The sequence below is a fragment of the Oncorhynchus clarkii genome, chromosome 6 (genome assembly GCF_045791955.1).
Source record: "Oncorhynchus clarkii lewisi isolate Uvic-CL-2024 chromosome 6, UVic_Ocla_1.0, whole genome shotgun sequence".
Classification (NCBI taxonomy): Eukaryota; Metazoa; Chordata; class Actinopteri; order Salmoniformes; family Salmonidae; genus Oncorhynchus; species Oncorhynchus clarkii.
The window spans coordinates 74,917,820-74,938,780 of record NC_092152.1 but is presented as its reverse complement, the minus strand read 5'-3'; the positions used below and the strand labels follow the sequence as shown (position 1 = coordinate 74,938,780).

Below are 20,961 nucleotides of genomic sequence, written 5' to 3'. Positions count from 1 at the left end.
ATCTTCGCCACCAGTCCGCTCCTGTGTCCACACATCGCAGGTGCTCCGTCGGTTGTCAAACCCACGAGTTTTTCCCAAGGCAGCTCCATCTCATTTACACATCTTGACACCTCTTCATACAAATCATGTATAGGACGTTGTCTCCTGTATTGACCCTCTCCTCTCCTGTGTTGTCCATCTATATCCACCTGTACAGTATTTGTCTCCTGCTGTGCCAATAAATATTGAAATGAAGCAGCCTACTGCTCGGTGTCACCTGTGTTGTAGTATTGGTGCCATTGACCCTCCTGTATTGACCCTCTCCTCTCCTGTGTTGTCCATCTATATTGTACAGTATTTGTCTCCTCTCCTGTGTTGTCCATCTATATTGTACAGTATTTGTCTCCAGTATTGACCCTCTCCTCTCCTGTGTTGTCCATCTATAATGTACAGTATTTGTCTCCTGTATTGACCCTCTCCTCTCCTGTGTTGTCCATCTATATTGTACAGTATTTGTCTCCTGTATTGACCCTCTCCTCTCCTGTGTCGTCCAGGTGGGGTCGTTGGAAGGATATCCTGCTCCATGGTCGTTTTAAGAAGCAGCTGACAGAGCGTGATGTAGAGTCTATCTGCAGAGCCCTTCTGGCCTACTGTCTGGTTCACTACCGCGGTGACGACAAGATCAAGAGCTTCATGTGGGACCTGATCGCCCCCTCCGAGGACGGACAGACCAAGGAACTACAGAACCACCTGGGTACGTTACAACCTCACAATTACCAAACCTCAGGGGTCCAACCACAAATTAGAATCTGGTTCCTCTCAAGTAATTCTTCCTTTAAAGGGCATTTCCCCTTACCACTGTGCTATTGGTTTACTGTTAATGTTTTTAATGTGGGTTTATAAACCGGTGTCCATAACCACAAATTGTATCTGTGTTCCTCCCTCAGGTCTGTCGACCCCAGTCCCCAGAGGCAGGAAAGGGAAGAAGATGAAGACTCAATCCAGCACATTTGACATCCAGAAGGCTGAGTGGATCAGGAAGCACAACCCAGAACACATGCTGCAGGACGAGGGATACAAGAAGCACCTCAAACACCACTGCAACAAGTAAGAAGCTACTCTTGGTACAATAGGTCTATAGTATTAAATATATTCAGTACACTTTTCGATTTTTTTTATGGTATTGTTGTCTAATAGTTACATTAACAAAGACAAGTTGTTTGTTCCAATGTGTCTTAGCTTGGTTTTTATTGATGTTTTTATTGATGTTGGAAATATATATCTATATATCTCTGTCGTATATAGAGTTGAGAACATTTTTTAAACTTCTCATATTTTGTATTTCCCTCAGTTTGCTTCAGTGTGTTGAAGCTAGCCTGTGTGAAAACATAATTATGTTTTTGTCAATAGCAGAGTTTTGACTCCTGCACATCAACACCACTGTCTGGAATTAAGACAAATTGAAGCAGCCATCTTCTCCATCTGTGGCTTTCCTCTATTAATGACCGTGAATCAGATTATAGATTACACTGCTGAATGATAATCATCTGAATGGGATTTTAACACAAACTGATAGCTGTCATTGATCTTTTATTGACAGATAGAAAAAACAGATTACACTACAGCCAGGGATTTATTATATGTTATACTGTATACATAGATGATGATGATGATGGGGAGAAGAAAACAACTCTTACATCCAATGAAATGGTTTGAAATATGAACCTATAAGTTAGCAGATAATGGTTGTTGAGATATAAAACTTATCCAAATAGATGATGGTTGTTGAGATATAAAACTTATCCAACTAGATGTAGATGATGGTTGTTGAGATATGGTTGTTTAGATATAAAACAGCTTATGATTGTTGTTGAGATATAAAACCAACTAGATGATGGTTGTTTAGAGATAGATGATGGTTGTTGAGATATAAAACTTATCCAACTAGATGTAGATGATGGTTGTTGAGATATAAAACAGCCAAATAGATGATGGTTGTTTAGATATAAAACAGCCAAATAGATGATGGTTGTTGAGATATAAAACTTATCCAACTAGATGATGGTTGTTGAGATATAAAACTTATCCAACTAGATGATTGTTGTTGAGATATAAAACTTATCCAAATAGATGATGGTTGTTGAGATATACAACTTATCCAACTAGATGTAGATGATGGTTGTTGAGATATAAAACTTATCCAAATAGATGATGGTTGTTGAGATATAAAATAGCCAAATAGATGATTCTTGTTGAGATATAAAACTTATCCAAATAGATGATGGTTGTTGAGATATACAACTTATCCAACTAGATGTAGATGATGGTTGTTGAGATATAAAACTTATCCAAATAGATGATGGTTGTTGAGATATAAAACTTATCCAAATAGATGATGGTTGTTGAGATATACAACTTATCCAAATAGATGATGGTTGTTGAGATATAAAACTTATCCAACTAGATGTAGATGATGGTTGTTGAGATATAAAACTTATCCAAATAGATGATGGTTGTTGAGATATAAAACTTATCCAAATAGATGATGGTTGTTGAGATATAAAACTTATCCAAATAGATGATGGTTGTTGAGATATAAAACTTATCCAAATAGATGATGGTTGTTGAGATATAAAACAGCCAAATAGATGATGGTTGTTGAGATATAAAACTTATCCAAATAGATGATGTTTGCTTAGATATAAAACAGCCAAATAGATGATGGTTGTTGAGATATAAAACAGCCAAATAGATGATGGTTGTTGAGATATAAAACAGCCAAATAGATGATTGTAGTTGAGATATAAAACTTATCCAAATAGATGATGGTTGTTGAGATATAAAACTTATCCAAATAGATGATGGTTGTTGAGATATAAAACAGCCAAATAGATGATTGTTGTTGAGATATAAAACTTATCCAAATAGATGATGGTTGTTGAGATATACAACTTATCCAAATAGATGATGGTTGTTGAGATATACAACTTATCCAACTAGATGTAGATGATGGTTGTTGAGATATAAAACTTATCCAAATAGATGATGGTTGTTGAGATATAAAACTTATCCAAATAGATGATGGTTGTTTACATATAAAACAGCCAAATAGATGATGGTTGTTTAGATATAAAACAGCCAAATAGATGATGGTTGTTGAGATATAAAACTTATCCAAATAGATGATGGTTGTTGAGATATAAAACTTAGCCAAATAGATGATTGTTGTTGAGATATAAAACAGCCAAATAGATGATGGTTGTTGAGATATAAAACTGCCAAATAGATGATGGTTGTTGAGATATAAAACTTAGCCAAATAGATGATGGTTGTTGAGATATAAAACAGCCAAATAGATGATGGTTGTTGAGATATAAAACAGCCAAATAGATGATGGTTGTTGAGATATAAAACAGCCAAATAGATGATGGTTGTTGAGATATAAAACTTATCCAACTAGATGATGGTTGTTGAGATATAAAACAGCCAAATAGATGATGGTTGTTGAGATATAAAACTTAGCCAAATAGATGATGGTTGTTGAGATATAAAACTTAGCCAAATAGATGATGGTTGTTGAGATATAAAACAGCCAAATAGATGATGGTTGTTGAGATATAAAACTTAGCCAAATAGATGATGGTTGTTGAGATATAAAACAGCCAAATAGATGATGGTTGTTTAGATATAAAACAGCCAAATAGATGATGGTTGTTGAGATATACAACTTATCCAACTAGATGTAGATGATGGTTGTTGAGATATAAAACTTATCCAACTAGATGCTGGTTGTTGAGATATAAAACTTAGCCAAATAGATGATGGTTGTTGAGATATAAAACAGCCAAATAGATGATGGTGAAATGTGTTAAACTACAGTAAATAGATGTAGGTTGCTGTCTTTCTAAAGGGGGTTGTTTGGGGGTTTGTCTCCTGCCATTCTGCTTTAAACAGAGTCATGCAGGGCTTCCACAGAAAGTTCCCCATTGTTCCCAGAGCAGTAGTGCTGAAGCCAGGGATCGTGTGATGGGAGGCTCTCTGGTCAAACGGGGACACACTCTGTGGCTTTGCTGACCTCCGCGTTTTCCCCTCAGGGAGGAATGTGGACTGGCGTGGGGATGGGGCATGCACAAGCATGGCCCCCTACTGTCCCTGTCCCACACAGAGATCCAGCACCCTGTCCTATGATAATGACATTTAGAAGATGTGTGTTCAATACTGTGTAGCTACTAGTACTGGCCTGTTAGGAATGTAAGGTTAAGACTGACGAGGCCTGTGTTCTGTTGGGATATGTGTAACATTCTCAGTATGACTTGTGCTAGTACATGTCATATATATGATCAAATCAAATCAAATTTTATTTGTCACATACACATGGTTAGCAGATGTTAATGCGAGTGTAGCGAAATGCTTGTGCTTCTAGTTCCGACAATGCAGTAATAACCAACAAGTAATCTAACTAACAATTCCAAAACTACTGTCTTGTACACAGTGTGAGGGGATAAAGAATATGTACATAAGGATATATGAATGAGTGATGGTACAGAGCAGCATAGGCAGATACAGTAGATTGTATCGAGTACAGTATATACATATGAGATGAGTATGTAAACAAAGTGGCATAGTTAAAGTGGCTAGTGATACATGTATTACATAAGGATACAGTCGATGATATAGAGTACAGTATATACGTATGCATATGAGATGAATAATGTAGGGTAAGTAACATTATATAAGGTAGCATTGTTTAAAGTGGCTAGTGATATATTTACATCATTTCCCATCAATTCCCATTATTATAGTGGCTGGAGTTGAGTCAGTGTCAGTGTGTTGGCAGCAGCCACTCAATGTTAGTGGTGGCTGTTTAACAGTCTGATAGCCTTGAGATAGAAGCTGTTTTTCAGTCTCTCGGTCCCAGCTTTGATGCACCTGTACTGACCTCGCCTTCTGGATGATAGCGGGGTGAACAGGCAGTGGCTCGGGTGGTTGATGTCCTTGATGATCTTTATGGCCTTCCTGTGACATCGGGTGGTGTAGGTGTCCTGGAGGGCAGGTAGTTTGCCCCCGGTGATGCGTTGTGCAGACCTCACTACCCTCAGTCATTTACCGTGACGCTCTCTGTGGCACAGACACGGTCTCACTCTCTATGGCACATACACTGTCTCACTCTCTATGGCACAGATATTGTCTCACTCTCTATGATCTGCATGTGATTGTGGGTGTGTGTTTACCTTTATGTATCTGACTGTTTGTATCATGTGGACTGTTTGTATTGTGTGTGTGTGTGTGTGTGTGTGTGTGTGTGTGTGTGTGTGTGTGTGTGTGTGTGTGTGTGTGTGTGTGTGTGTGTGTGTGTGTGTGTGTGTGTGTGTGTGTGTACTCACACTCATGTGCATGTATGAGCTCTATGTCTGGGGCAGAGAGGTTCCCTTCTCCGACAGATACCTCCCACACTCCAGGCTGTCTGTCTGAGTGTAAGAGAGAGAGGGAATGCGTGATGACAGCCACAGGAAACAGCAGCTGCTGCAGGGAGACCCAGGGCACAGCCCCTCAGAGGCAGGGAGGGAGGGGAGAGGCCTGGACCTGAGCTTCAGCACTGGAGCTCACAGCTCTGCCTGCAGAAGGGGTGTTCTCATGTCACTCCCTTTCCACTAGTGTCATACTGGATGTGTAAAGCTAGGGCCACACACACCATCTGAAGAAATCTACACTGGACCTTTTAACCTGCCACACTGTTAGACAGATTTTTTAAAAACTAGATTTTCTCAGACCCTAGCTTGAGAGAGGAAGGGAGACTAGAATGTATGCCAGTCCATCACAGATCAGGCATACCATACTCCACCCACCACCCTCCACCTTCCACCTCACTGATGCCTGGCTGGGTGCGTCATGGAAACAGCATCTCTCCTCTGACTCAGCCTGCCTCTCTCTTCTCTCCTCTCCCTGCCAGCCCAGAGATCACATCATATCACACCACTCATCTCTATGGCACAGACATTGTCTCACTCCCTATGGCACAGACATTGTCTCACTCCCTATGGCACAGACACTGTCTCAGTCTCTATGGCACAGACACTGTCTCAGTCTCTATGGCACAGACACTGTCTCAGTCTCTATGGCACAGACACTGGCTCAGTCTCTGTGGCATAGACACTGTCTCAGTCTCTATGGCACAGACACTGGCTCAGTCTCTGTGGCATAGACACTGTCTCGCTCTCTATGGTACAGACACTGTCTCGCTCTCTATGGTACAGACACTGTCTCGCTCTCTATGGCACAGACACTGTCTCGCTCTCTATGGCACATACACTGTCTCGCTCTCTATGGCACAGACACTGTCTCGCTCTCTATGGCACAGACACTGTCTCGCTCTCTGTGGCACAGACACTGTCTCGCTCTCTGTGGCACAGACACTGTCTCACTCTCTATGGCACATACACTGTCTCACTCTCTATGGCACAGACATTGTCTCACTCTCTATGGCACAGACACTGTCTCACTCTCTATGGCACAGACACTGTCTCACTCTCTATGGCACAGACACTGTATCAGGGACTGACTACACAGTGACTGTACTGTCTGCATATGTTCTATCCCACTCCATTTTGGGCATGTGTGTATCATTGAAGACAACATTTATACAGTATATACAACAATACAAGATGTTTCCCTTTGCATGGACAGTTGATCTACCGTGACGAGCTAGGCACTGTGTTTCAGTCATCTACCGTGACGAGCTTGGCACAGCATTTCAGTCATCTACCGTGACAAGCTAGGCACCGTGTTTCAGTCATCTACCATGACGAGCTAGGCACCGCGTTTCAGTCATCTACCATGACAAGCTAGGCACAGCATTTCAGTCATCTACCGTGACAAGCTAGGCACAGCATTTCAGTCATCCGCCGTGACGAGCTAGGCACAGCGTTTCAGTCATCTACCGTGACGAGCTAGGCACCGCGTTTCAGTCATTTACCGTGACGAGCTAGGCACAGCATTTCAGTCATCTACCGTGACGAGCTAGGCACAGCGTTTCAGTCATCTACCGTGACGAGCTAGGCACAGCGTTTCAGTCATCTACCGTGACGAGCTAGGCACAGCGTTTCAGTCATCTACCGTGACGAGCTAGGCACAGCGTTTCAGTCATCTACCGTGACGAGCTAGGCACAGCATTTCAGTCATCTACCGTGACGAGCTAGGCACAGCATTTCAGTCATCCGCCGTGACGAGCTAGGCACAGCGTTTCAGTCCTCTACCGTGACCAGCTAGGCACAGCATTTCAGTCCTCTACCATGACGAGCTAGGCACAGCATTTCAGTCATCTGCCGTGACGAGCTAGGCACAGCATTTCAGTCATCCGCCGTGACGAGCCAGGCACAGCATTTCAGTCATCTGCCGAGACGAGCTAGGGACAGCATTTCAGTCATCTACCGTGACGAGCTAGGCACAGCATTTCAGTCATCTACCGTGACGAGCTAGGCACAGCATTTCAGTCATCTACCGTGACGAGCTAGGCACAGCATTTCAGTCATCTACCGTGACGAGCTAGGCACAGCATTTCAGTCATCTACCGTGACGAGCTAGGCACAGCATTTCAGTCATCTGCCGTGACGAGCTAGGCACAGCATTTCAATCATCCGCCGTGACGAGCTAGGCACAGCATTTCAGTCATCCGCCGTGACGAGCTAGGCACAGCATTTCAGTCATCTACCGTGACGAGCTAGGCACAGCATTTCAGTCATCCAGGAGGAAATTGAGAATGTGTGTGAGAGAGTGTGATATTTTTATTGTGTGTATGCATGAGTTTGTACGCCTGTGTGTGGTGTGTGGTGTGTGGTGTGTGTGTGTGTGTGTGTGTGTGTGTGTGTGTGTGTGTGTGTGTGTGTGTGTGTGTGTGTGTGTGTGTGATTACGGACGTGAGTGCGTGTGAAAACTGTTCTGCTCTCTCAGCGTTTGTGCGTGCTGAGGCTTTGTGGTGACCGTGGGCGGGGCTGTGTCTGTGTGCAGGGTGTTGCTGCGGGTTAGAATGCTCTACTACCTGAAACAAGAGGTGATGGGAAGCCAGTCACAGAAGATACTGGACGGCGTGGACTCCAGGTGAGCTGAACTTTCACCTGTTTTACAACCAAACAGCTCTGAACATTGATACCCTTAGAGTAGAGAACACAACATTTCCGAAGCTCACATGCACTCTCTCTGTCTATCCTCTAATTGGTCATTTCAGTTATTAGATTATTTGAAGAGGATTACACTATTTACGCCATTATTTTGAGATAGTCGGATTGATCGGTGGCTATTCAGGCTAGACTGAATGTTATGCCAAACAGTTCAGCCAGGCTGCCAGCACTATGCCAGTATTTGTTTAAGTTTGGGATTTCTGGTAAGCTGCTGGCATGCAAATTCAGCTGACACATCGTTTTAGAAGGTTCCGTTTACATTCACTTTTTAAATAAAAACCTGTTCATTCATAGGCCCATGTTGTTCATGTTTTCCATGGTAAGGACATAGACCATACATGACAGGTTGTTCCCATACATACTGTAGCTGTCTCTATCTATCACCATGTCTGAAGGAGGACACAGCTAGTCAGACTCAGGGAAGGAAGGTCCATGTATAACAGAGGGCACAGCTAGTCAGACTCAGGGAAGGAAGGTCCATGTATAACAGAGGGCACAGCTAGTCAGACTCAGGGAAGGAAGGTCCATGTATAACAGAGGGCACAGCTAGTCAGACTCAGGGAAGGAAGGTCCATGTCTGAAGGAGGGCGCAGCTAGTCAGACTCAGGGAAGGAAGGTCCATGTCTGAATGAGGGCACAGCTAGTCAGACTCAGGGAAGGAAGGTCCATGTCTGAAGGAGGGCACAGCTAGTCAGACTCAGGGAAGGAAGGTCCATGTCTGAAGGAGGGCACAGCTAGTCAGACTCAGGGAAGGAAAGTCCATGTCTGAAGGAGGGCACAGCTAGTCAGACTCAGGGAAGGAAGGTCCATGTCTGAAGGAGGGCACAGCTAGTCAGACTCAGGGAAGGAAGGTCCATGTCTGAAGGAGGGCACAGCTAGTCAGACTCAGGGAAGGAAGGTCCATGTCTGAAGGAGGGCACAGCTAGTCAGACTCAGGGAAGGAAAGTCCATGTCTGAAGGAGGGCACAGCTAGTCAGACTCAGGGAAGGAAGGTCCATGTATAACAGAGGGCACAGCTGGTCAGACTCAGGGAAGGAAGGTCCATGTATAACAGAGGGCACAGCTAGTCAGACTCAGGGAAGGAAGGTCCATGTCTGAAGGAGGGCACAGCTAGTCAGACTCAGGGAAGGAAGGTCCATGTATAACAGAGGGCACAGCTAGTCAGACTCAGGGAAGGAAGGTCCATGTCTGAAGGAGGGCACAGCTGGTCAGACTCAGGGAAGGAAGGTCCATGTATAACAGAGGGCACAGCTAGTCAGACTCAGGGAAGGAAAGTCCATGTCTGAAGGAGGGCACAGATGGTCAGACTCAGAGGAAAGTCAGTAGTCACTCCACCTGCTGGTTAAAGATGGATCAGCAGCTTCTCAGAACCAATACTATTAAGGAGGGTATTCAGAAGTGGGTGAGGAAAAACGTTGACTATTTCAAGCCTCCAGACACATTTTCAGCCTTGATGCTGAAAGCTCATGGTTTTGGGTGTACCATGCTGTTGCTTATCTGAGAATCAATGTTGGGATGGAAACCCAGCTGTCATAGTACCCATGAGTCTCCCATGCTGTTGTACCCATAAGTCCCTGTTCCTCCTGTCATGTTGTGTTCTGTCCACACCCCCTCCTCCTCATCAGTGAGATCAAGATCTGGGTTCCTGAGCCCGACAGCTCTGAGCTACCAGCCCTGTGGTGGGACAACATCTCTGACAAGTGTCTGCTGTTGGGGGTCTACAAGCACGGTGAGTCAACAACAGGGACCAGGGATGTGCTAACTGACCCACAGGCCTGAGACATCTAGAATGTGTGATACTAGGGCTACGATTGTGGGTTTACTAGAATGGATATAGGAACAGAGCCTAGACAAATGTAGAGATTGAAAAAGGGTCAGGGGGAATTCATCAGATACGGTATAGTATGTACAATTCTGAGTTAGTGTCATGTGGAAAATGTACTGTAGGTGTTTCATGTTCTTCCACAGGGATGTAGTTAACACTGGATGACAGCTGTCACACTCACCTTTGGGGGAAAATGGCCAGCTGTATGTTTGTTTTTTATCTCTTCATGTTTCCAAGTTCTAACCTCTGTTTGCTTACCTCTCCACTGTGGTCCACTATACAGGTTATGAGAAGTATAACACAGTGCGTGCAGACCCTGCCCTCTGCTTCCTAGAGCGGGTGGGCCGGCCAGACGAGAAGGCCATCGCTGCTGAACAGAGAGCCAATGACTTCATGGATGGGTAGGTAACATTACACATCATGGCTGACTGACTGAGTCAGGTAGTTAGCTTGTTGGTCTCCTCCACTGACTCAGACAGGGCTTAAACACACAATGACACACTTAAAAAGTTTCAGTTGTTGTAGCACTTTTTATAACCAGTCATAAAACTATGATAGAAAAGGAAGAAACCAGAAACTGATATTATTGTAAAAACCTTTTCTGAAGTGAATCTGAGTCCGTGTTTAGTTCAGAGCTGTTAGGAGCTGCCTGCAAGTTCCCCTGTCTGTTACCTTGTGTGGCCCTTGCTGACTGACTGAATAACTGGCTGACTTACTGGCTGGCTGGCTGGCTGGCTGGCTGGCTGACTGACGGTTGTTATCTGTGTTTGCAGGGACGTGGATGACCCAGAATACAAGCCTGCCCCAGCCTTGCTGAAGGACGATATGGAGGTGAGGCCACAGTGAACAGGGGCAGAACAGAGCCAGCACAGCAACAGATAAGGCTGCTGTACACACTGACTGGCATGTGTATTCTCTGCCCCTGTAGAGACTAGATAATACAGGTTGTTTTGAGTGTTATTGTGTCCAGTTCTGTGTCCAGTGTTTTAACACACACTTCTCTCCTCCATAGGATGACGCCTCCTCTCCTGGAGATCTGGTTGTCTCAGACAACCCTGGAGGTCAGTTACATCTTTCTATTCAGTCTCTTTCTACTCAGCTTTTGTACTATCACAACCAATACACATCATATCACAATATCTACTACCAGTCACTACTACTACCAGTCACTACTACTACCAGTCACTACTACTACTAGTCACTACTACTACTACTAATACTGCTACTACCAGTCACTACTACTACTACTACTATTACTACTACTACTACTAATACTGCTACTACAAGTCACTACCACTACTACCAGTCACTACTACTACCAGTCACTACTACTAATACTGCTACTACAAGTCACTACTACTACTACCAGTCACTACTACTACTAATACTGCTACTACAAGTCACTACTAATACTACCAGTCACTACTACTACCCGTAACTACTACTACTACTAATACAAGTCACTACTAATACTACCAGTCACTACTACTACTACTGCTACAAGTCACTACTAATACTACCAGTCACTACTACTACCAGTCACTACTACTACTACTAAACTCAGCAAAAAAAGAAACGTCCTATTTTCAGGACCCTGTCTTTCAAAGATAATTTGTAAAAATCCAAATAACTTCACAGATCTTCATTGTAAAGGGTTTACTTTAACACTTTTTCCCATGCTTGTTCAATAAACCATCAATAATTAATGAACATGCACCTGTGGAACGGTCGTTAAGACACAACAGCTTACAGACGGTAGGCAATTAAGGTCACAGTTATGAAAACGTAGGACACTAAAGAGGCCTTTCTACTGACTCTCAAAAACACCAAAAGAAAGATACCCAAGGTCCCTGCTCATCTGCGTAAACATGCCTTAGGCAAGCTGCAAGGAGGCATGAGGACTGCAGATGTGGCCAGGGCAATAAATTGCAATGCCCGTACTGTGAGACGCCTAAGACAGAGCTACAGGGAGACAGGACAGACAGCTGGTCGTCCTCGCAGTGGCAGACCACGTGTGACAACACCTGCACAGGATCGGTACATCCGAACATCACACCTGCGGGACAGGTACAGGATGGCAACAACAACTGCCCGAGTTACACCAGGAACACACAATCCCTCCATCAGTGCTCAGACTGTCCATCAGCTGAGAGAGGCTGGACTGAGGGCTTGTAGGCCTGTTGTAAGGCAGGTCCTCACCAGACATCACCGGCAACAACGTTGCCTATGGGCACAAACACACCGTCACTGGACCAGACAGGACTGGCAAAAAGTGCTCTTCACTGACGAGTCGCGGTTTTGTCTCACCAGGGGTGATGGTCGGATTCGCGTTTATCGTCGAAGGAATGAGCGTTACACTGAGGCCTGTACTCTGGAGCGGGATCGATTTGGAGGTGGAGGGTCTGTCATGGTCTGGGGCAGTGTGTCACAGCATCATCGGACTGAGCTTGTTGTCATTGCAAGGAAATCTCAACGCTGTGTGTTATAGGGAAGACATCCTCCTCCCTCATGTGGTACGCTTCCTGCAGGCTCATCCTGACATGACCCTCCAGCATGACAATGCCACCAGCCATACTGCTCGTTCTGTGCGTGATTTCCTGCAAGACAGGAATGTCAGTGTTCTGCCATGGCCAGCAAAGAGCACGGCTTGCAATCCCATTGAGCACATCTGGGACTTGTTGGATCGGAGGGTGAGGGCTAGGGCCATTCCCCCCAGAAATGTCCGGGAACTTGCAGATGCCTTGGTGGAAGAATGGGGTAACATCTCACAGCAAGAACTGGCAAATCTGGTGCAGTCCATGAGGAGGAGATGCACTGCAGTACTTAATGCAGCTGGTGGCCACACCAGATACTGACTGTTACTTTTGATTTTGATCCCCCCTTTGTTTAGGGACACATTATTCCATTTCTGTTAGTCACATGTCTGTGGAACTTGTTCAGTTTATGTCTCAGTTGTTGAATCTTGATATGTTCATACAAATATTTACACATGTTAGGCTTGCTGAAAATAAACACAGTTGACAGTGAGAGGACGTTTTTTGTTGTTGCTGAGTTTACTACTACTACTACCAGCTACTACTACTACTACCAGTCACCACTAATACTACTATTACTACTCGCTACTACTACAACTAGTTAATACTACTACTACTACCAGTTAATACTACTACTACTACTACTACCAGTCACCACCACTACTACTACTACTACCAGTCACGACTACTACTACTACTACTACTACTACAGCTAGTTAATACTACTGCTACTACTACCAGTCACCACCACTACTACAACTACCAGTCACTACTATTACAACAACAACAAGTACTATATATTTTATTACCAACAGTCACTTCTATTACAAACAGTCACTACTACTAGTGCTTCTACTGCTGAAACTACAACTTCTTCCACTACTATAAAACAACTTAAAAGGCGTTCTCCCTGGTTAAACAATGTATGTGTTGTGTATGTGTGCTCTCCAGAGGGTGCTCCAGTGATGATGGAGGGGTTAGGTGGTGGAGGAGGAGGAGACGCAGCCTACTGGCCCTCCTCCTCAGTGCTAACAGCCAGACTGAGACGTCTGATCACAGCCTCTCAGCGCTACACCAAGTCCAGACAGATCCTCCACATCCACCAGACCCAGCACACCACCCAGGTCACGCCCTCACTGTGTCCCCTGCCACCCACCCTCAACGACACTATCAACCCCAAGATGGCCGCCAAGATAGAACGCCAGCAGAGGTGAGTGAAGCTGCAAGGCCTGGACAGAAACGTAAAGTTAGCCACGGTCTATAACTTATACCAATGTCTCCTCCTTCTCTCTTCTTTCTCTCCTCCCGCTGTGTATATCTCTATCTCTACCCCTATTTCTCTTTCTCTCTGTTTCTCTCTCCCTCCCTCTCTCCCCAGATGGACGAGGCGAGAGGAAGCTGATTTTTACCGTGTGGTGTCTACCTTTGGTGTGGTGTTTGACCCAGACCTGGGCCGTTTCGACTGGACCAAGTTCAGAGCCATGGCTCGGCTGCACAAGAAGACAGACGAGAGTCTGCAGAAGTACCTGTGGGCCTTCACTGCCATGTGCAGGAGAGTGTGTCGCCTGCCACCCAGAGAAGGAGGTGAGAGAGATACTGATCATCTGTGCTGTGCCACCTGTAGAAAGGATGTGGAAGTCAATTTACTTATAAGCTGTATACTGTGTTGTGTGCTTACCAATACCTGATTATAATGTGCTACAGTATGTCAAGGTTAATGATTTCAGGAAATGCTGGGGAAACAAGCAAGTGATAAGGTTAACGATCAATGGAAAGTTAAACAGCAAGTGGAATGAGTCCACACAAAATGCAAACACAGATGTATGAATTATGCAGGACAGCCTTATTCTCTCTCTTCCTCTCTCTAGACACAGCAGTGGACCCCTCTCTGTCCATTCAGCCCATCACAGAGGAGCGTGCATCTCGTACCCTCTACAGAGTAGAGCTGCTGCGCCAGGTCAGGGAACAGGTCCTGCGCCACCCCTTGCTCTATGAGCGCCTGCCCCTGTGCCAGCTGGGCTCGGACCTGCCCGTGTGGTGGGAGACCGGTACCCACGACCGAGACCTCCTAATCGGGGCCACCAAGCACGGCGTCAGCCGCACAGACTACCACATCCTCCGAGACCCAGAGCTCTGCTTCATGGCTGCCCAGCGCAACTACAGCCAGAATAAAGGAGTCCAACAGCCATCCCAGACCCCTACTCCGCTCCTGAACCCCCAGTACCAGGCTAGTAGAGACCCAGCCTTGGCAGAGTCCCCAGTGCCAACCCCAGCCCAGATGGAAAGGGAGGACATCCCGGGGGCAGTGCCCAAAGAAGAACCTCTCTCGGAGGGGGAGGAGCGCATGGAGAGAGGGGGTCAGGTGGAGGGGGAGAGGTGGAGTCCCCAGCCTGCCCCTCTCACCCCTACAGGGATAGAAGAGAAGCCTGACCTGGGGGTGGTGAAAGGAGAGAACGAGAGCCACATGGTGGCGGCACGGACCAAGCCACTCACACCCAACTCAGCCGCCAGGAAAGAGAAGAAAGCCAATAAAAGAAGTCGAAGAGAGGCCAGACGAGCCGCCTCCGCAGCATCAGACTCCGACTCGGACGGCTCCTCCTCCAGCTCTTCATCACGATCTTCTTCATCATCATCATCGTCGTCCTCTTCCTCCTCACGCTCCGGATCCAGCTCCTCTTCGTCTTCATCCTGCTCATCAGGCTCCTCATCTTCCTCTTCCTCATCTTCATCTTCCTCTGTTGGCAGTGAGAGTGAGGGAGAGGAAGGAAAGATCAAGGGTGAGTGCTGTTATTATTATTTTGGTTCTTGCAGTGAAAGACTTTTACAGTGCCATTGAGGCAATTAATGTTGTGATTCTGACAAAGTTGTTAGGCTGTCTGAAGTTGTGTTGTATATTTTGAGGTTTTCTAAAGTAGAGTTATATTGCATGTTCTTCCAGTCCCGACAGTGGCCATTGTGAAGGGATTTGACGAAGACAGTGTGGCGTCTCTCAGCACCACTCAGGATGAGATGCAGGACAGTCACGTGACAGAGAACGGCAGCAACAACTCACACCACCACCCCTTCCAGGGAGGATACATGCTGGCTGCATCCTACTGGCCCAAGGTAAACACACACACCAAACCTCTTAGTGTTTCAGTTCTTGCCTGAGTTAGTTTCCTGAGAATCCCAACCATGTTGAAACAGCCCTTAGGAGGGTGCTGTTCACGTTAATCCAGTTTTATTTCATCCTTCCACCAGACGATATAGTCCGGGCAAAAGCCAATCAGCATCCAGGATCCAAACAACTTGTTTTATAATGTCCCCTGTCCCCCTGTAGGACCGTGTGATGATCAACCGTCTGGACAGTATCTGCCAAGCAGTGCTGAAGGGGAAGTGGCCGGGGGCCCGGCGGTCGTACGAGGCAGGAGGGGCTGTAGCCTCCTTCTACACCACCAAGCTGCTGGACAATGCAGCTGCGGCCAACAACAGCAGCAACCTCTGCTCAGCTTCCGCCTCGGCCTCAGAGGACCCCTCTGCCTCCCCTCAGGGTTCAAAGGTGAAGAAGCATGTTGCAGGAGAAAAGGAGTTCTCAGTGAAAATGAATGAAGTATGTTGATTTCCGTTACTCCCCTCTCGTAGGACCCCACACTACTACAAAGCCTAATTGTGGTGTTTCAGCATGTTTTGTTGGGGATTTTGATTTTGTTGTTTTGGCTGCTGCCTACAACACTGATTTGTTTAATAGTAATATCCTCTTTAATTTCTACCCACTCCATGTGGATTGGGATCCGGGGCTGTAATTACATTTTTACATAAATCAGTCGTTCATGGATGGGAAGCTAATAAGAAGCTTAGTGTGGGGAGACACTGGGGTTTGAGAGGCTTCATCTGATTGAGATGGGGCTGGCTCGCTATTGTTGGGGATTGTGATGGGGCTCTAGTACTGTGGGTGTTCTGTCTCTAATGGGGCTGATAGCAGCTGGGCTATTAACCATGCAGGCCTGCTTCCTGCTTGCTTTGATACTACAGTAGCTAGCTATGAGCCTACATTGCCATATCAACAGAGGGAGGAGCATTTGTGTCAAATATTCTATGAAATGGCCACTGACTTGCTGCTACAGTGTTGCTGGGGCTTTCCTGACCAATTTGGCTGGAATTTTGACCTTAATAAGGAAAATGCTGAAAGCCGCAGCTTTCCCTGTGACATAGTCCTTCAGTAAACTCCTGACATTGCATAGTCAACTTACCCTATATGCTACAGTATATGATGTTTCCCTACCCATAACTATCCCAACTTCCAAGCATACAGAATGCTCTGTATGACAAGCCAACAAAGTATTGTGCCAATGCAGTGAAAACAAGCACTTAGACCCCCTCCCTTTTTTCTGTTTTTTGGGGGGGGGTTCTGTAGAAGGGGCTCCAATGCCATCAGACAGTGTGACCTTGTGTTTCTGTGTAATTGACTGACTGCCCCTCTCTGCAGCAGGAGGGGGGTCTGAAGCTGACCTTCCAGAAGCAGGGGCCCGGCCAGCCCCTGAAGAGGCCCCTGGAGCTTGAGGAGGGGCCCCTGAGCCAGCAGCAGTACCTTACAAGGCTCCATGAGCTCCAGAGTGCCTCAGACACCAGTCTGGCTGACTTCACCAAGCCCCAGGCTGCCAGCTTCCCACAGGGTACATACAGACTAGGGCTGACCACAAAGTCCTGTTTTTACAGAAATGTATTGTTAGTTTATACAATTGATAGTTCATACTAGGCAGGTAGCCTAGTGGTTAGATCGTTGGACTAGTAACTGAAAGGTTGCAAGATCTAATCCCCGAGCTGACAAGGTAAAAGTCTGTCGTTCTGCTCCTGAACAGGCAGTTAACCTACTGTTCCTAGGCCGTCATTGAAAATAAGAATTTGTTCTTAACTGACTTGCCTAGTTAAATAAAGGTAAAAACAATTTAAATACCTGTCTGGTAAAGAATACCCTTCATGAGAAATCTCAAAGCTAAACTGTGTGTTTTTTATTTGCTACCACTAGATGACAGCAAAGATACATTTTCCCATATGTTGTACATTCATGATGGTGATGGTGTGTACTGCTTTAGTCTTCTGTTTTAATCTGGGACATGTTGTTTCCAGCATCTACAGGTCTGGCAGGTCAGATGAAGCTGAACGGAGGTATGGATGGCCAGCCGGTGGTGAAGAGGAGGAGAGGAAGGAGGAAGAATGTGGAGGGGATGGACCTGCTCTTTATGAACAGGAAAAGAGGACCAGCCGTGCCTGAAAGCGTAAGATCTTAATTTACTTTTCTCTCTTCTCTTTGGGGCTCTACGTCTTCCATGTCAATCCTCTCACTCAGATCTTGCTATCTTAGGTCCTTCAACACTGGCTACTGGAAAGCTACATGTGATTGCATGGTTGTAAGAGATATTTAAAGTTTGAAGAGTATGCTTAAATGTGTTTACCTAGCAATTGAAAATATAATATAGGATTTGTTGTGTATACTGAAGTATAGGAGGCCGTATGAGGGCTGTGCTAGCATGCCTATACAAATACTAGCCACTAGATATTCACTGATGGGATGATGTCTACCCTGCATCTCCAGGTGCCCCCGGCGTGGGGTGGTATGAGTCAGGCTGGCACTGGGCTGTCTATTGCCTCAGGGCAGGGTAACCCCCTAGGTGCCCAGGGCCCTATGGACACAGAGAGCAGAGTCTCTGTCATCAACCTGAAAGATGGGACCCGTCTGGCAGGAGACGATGCCCCCAGGAGGAGGGAGCTGGAACTGTGGCTCAAAGAACACCCAGGCTTTGTGGCTGACACAGGGGCCTTCATCCCTGTGAGTCCCTCCCTTCCTCTTCCTCACCCTCTGATTCTCCATTCCTCTATCCCTAACCCAGGGTTTATTAAGGGCTGTGAATATACTGTACTACAATAGACATCCGTCAGGGTTACGGTCAATTCCATTTCCATTCAGTCAATTCATGACATAAACAGAAATTCCATTTGCAATGTGAATCAAATTTTCATTGACAGTAGAAATGGTTTTGGATGTAGTCCTGTAGTTGAACCTCTGTATCCCTGACCCTCTCTTCTCCTCCTCAGGGAGTGAATAAGAGGCAGCTGGAGCAGTTCCAGCAGGATGGTAGACCCAAGCAGAAGAGGCATCGCTGCAGGAACCCCAACAAGATTGATGTCAACAGTCTGACAGGAGAGGAGAGGGTCCAGATCATCAACAGGAGAAATGCACGCAAGGTGAGGCAGCAGTAGGTGTGTGTGTGTGTGCATGCGTGTGTGCTGTACAACTTCTACTTTGTCTCATGTTGTCCTCCCCTCCTCTCCCCAGGTTGGTGGGGCCTTCGCCCCCCCTCTAAAGGACCTGTGTCGGTTCCTTCAGGAGAACCCAGAGTACGGGGTTCCACCAGAGTGGGCCGACGTCGTCAAGCAGTCGGTAAGTCTGATAGCCTTATAATAATAATAGAACTACATGTATCTAGCTTGGCTAGTTGTCAGTGCAGTGACTGTGGTATAGTTAAGCAATAAGCCCCGAGGGGCTGTGGTATATGGCCGATATACCACGGCTAATCAAATCAAATTTTATTTGTCACATACACATGGTTAGCAGATGTTAATGCGAGTGTAGCAAAATGCTTGTGCTTCTAGTTCCGACAATGCAGTAATAATGAACGAGTAATCTAACCTAACAATTCCACAACTACTACCTTATACACACAAGTGTAAATGGATAAAGAATATGTACATAAAAATATATGAATGAGTGATGGTACAGAACGGCATAGGCAAGATGCAGTAGATGGTATCGAGTACAGTATATACATATGAGATGAGTAATGTAGGGTATGTAAACATAAAAGTGGCATAGTTTAAAGTGGCTAGTGATACATGTATTACATACAGATGCAGTAGATGATATAGAGTACAGTATATACATATGAGGTGAGTAATGTAGGGTATGCAAACATTATATCAAGTGGCATTGTTTAAAGTGGCTAGTGATACTTTTTTTTTACATCAATTTCCATCAATTCCCATTATTAAAGTGGCTGGAGTTGAGTCAGTATGTTGGCAGCAGCCACTCAATGTTAGTGGTGGCTGTTTAACAGTCTGATGGCCTTGTGATAGAAGCTGTTTTTCAGTCTTGGTCCCTACTTTGATGCACCTGTACTGACTTCGCCTTCTGGATGATAGCGGGGTGAACAGGCAGTGGCTCGGGTGGTTGTTGTCCTTGATGATCTTTTTGGCCTTCCTGTGACATCGGGTGGTGTAGGTGTCCTGGAAGGAAGGTAGTTTGCCCCTGGTGATGCATTGTGCAGACCTCACTACCCTCTGGAGAGCCTTACGGTTGTGGGCAGAGCAGTTGCCGTACCAGGCGGTGATACAGCCCGACAGGATGCTCTCGATTGTGCATCTGTAGAAGTTTGTGAGTGCTTTTGGTGACAAGCCGAATTTCTTCAGCCTCCTGAGGTTGAAGAGGCGCTGCTGCGCCTTCTTTACAATGCTGTCTGTGTGGGTGGACCATTTCAGTTTGTCCGTGATGTGTACGCCGAGGAACTTAACTTACTACCCTCTCCACTACTGTCCCGTCGATGTGGATAGGTGGCTGCTCCCTCTGCTGTTTTCTGAAGTCCACAATCATCTCCTTTGTTTTGTTGACGTTGAGTGTGAGGTTATTTTCCTGACATCACACTCCGAGGGCCCTCACCTCCTCCCTGTAGGCCGTCTCGTTGTTGTTGGTAATCAAGCCTACCACTGTAGTGTCGTCCGCAAAGTTGATGATTGAGTTGGAGGCGTGCATGGCCACGCAGTCATGGGTGAACAAGGAGTACAGGAGAGGGCTCAGAACGCATCCTTGTGGGGCCCCAGTGTTGAGGATCAGCGGGTTGGAGATTTTGTTACCTACCCTCACCACCTGAGGGCGGCCCGTCAGGAAGTCTAGAACCCAGGGTCTCGAGCTTGATGACGAGTTTGGAGGGTACTATGGTGTTAAATGCTGAGCTGTAGTCGATGAACAGCATTCTCACGTAGGTATTCCTCTTGTCCAGATGGGTTAGGGCAGTGTGCAGTGTGGTTGCGTCGTCTGTGGACCTAGTGGGGCGGTAAGCAAATTGGAGTGGGTCTAGGGTGTTAGGTAGGGTGGAGGTGATATGGTCCTTGACTAGTCTCTCAAAGCACTTCATGATGATGGAAGTGAGTAGTCATTTAGCTTAGTTACCTTAGCTTTCTTGGGAACAGGAACCATGGTGGCCCTCTTGAAGCATGTGGGAACAGCAGACTGGGATAAGGATTGATTGAATATGTCCGTAAACACACCAGCCTGCTGGTCTGCACATGCTCTGAGGACGCGGCTGGGGATGCCGTCTGGGCCTGCAGCCTTGCGAGGGTTAACACGTTTAAATGTTTTACTCACGTCGGCTGCAGTGAAGGAGAGTCCGCAGGTTTTGGTAGCAGGCCGTGTCAGTGA

At 46.0% G+C, this 20,961-nt stretch overlaps 1 protein-coding gene across 10 annotated transcripts in view; it reads left to right on the top strand.

Moving 5' to 3' along the window:
* LOC139411607 (chromodomain-helicase-DNA-binding protein 9-like) overlaps window positions 1–20,961 on the top strand; it is a 142,007-nt gene that overhangs the window by 113,976 nt on the left and 7,070 nt on the right. For 6 of the 10 annotated variants that reach the window (XM_071158180.1, XM_071158181.1, XM_071158179.1 and 3 more), the window contains 17 exons: window positions 534–733; window positions 927–1,086; window positions 7,984–8,073; window positions 9,779–9,882; window positions 10,262–10,379; window positions 10,752–10,809; window positions 10,991–11,039; window positions 13,464–13,722; window positions 13,891–14,096; window positions 14,381–15,289; window positions 15,451–15,617; window positions 15,832–16,101; window positions 16,978–17,164; window positions 17,619–17,767; window positions 18,085–18,318; window positions 18,585–18,734; window positions 18,826–18,930. In XM_071158180.1, the coding sequence (XP_071014281.1) occupies window positions 534–733; window positions 927–1,086; window positions 7,984–8,073; window positions 9,779–9,882; window positions 10,262–10,379; window positions 10,752–10,809; window positions 10,991–11,039; window positions 13,464–13,722; window positions 13,891–14,096; window positions 14,381–15,289; window positions 15,451–15,617; window positions 15,832–16,101; window positions 16,978–17,164; window positions 17,619–17,767; window positions 18,085–18,318; window positions 18,585–18,734; window positions 18,826–18,930 (3,415 nt within the window). The remainder of the gene's footprint in view (window positions 1–533; window positions 734–926; window positions 1,087–7,983; window positions 8,074–9,778; window positions 9,883–10,261; window positions 10,380–10,751; window positions 10,810–10,990; window positions 11,040–13,463; window positions 13,723–13,890; window positions 14,097–14,380; window positions 15,290–15,450; window positions 15,618–15,831; window positions 16,102–16,977; window positions 17,165–17,618; window positions 17,768–18,084; window positions 18,319–18,584; window positions 18,735–18,825; window positions 18,931–20,961) is intronic. The other 4 variants (XM_071158183.1, XM_071158184.1, XM_071158189.1 and 1 more) reach the window with 2 other exon arrangements.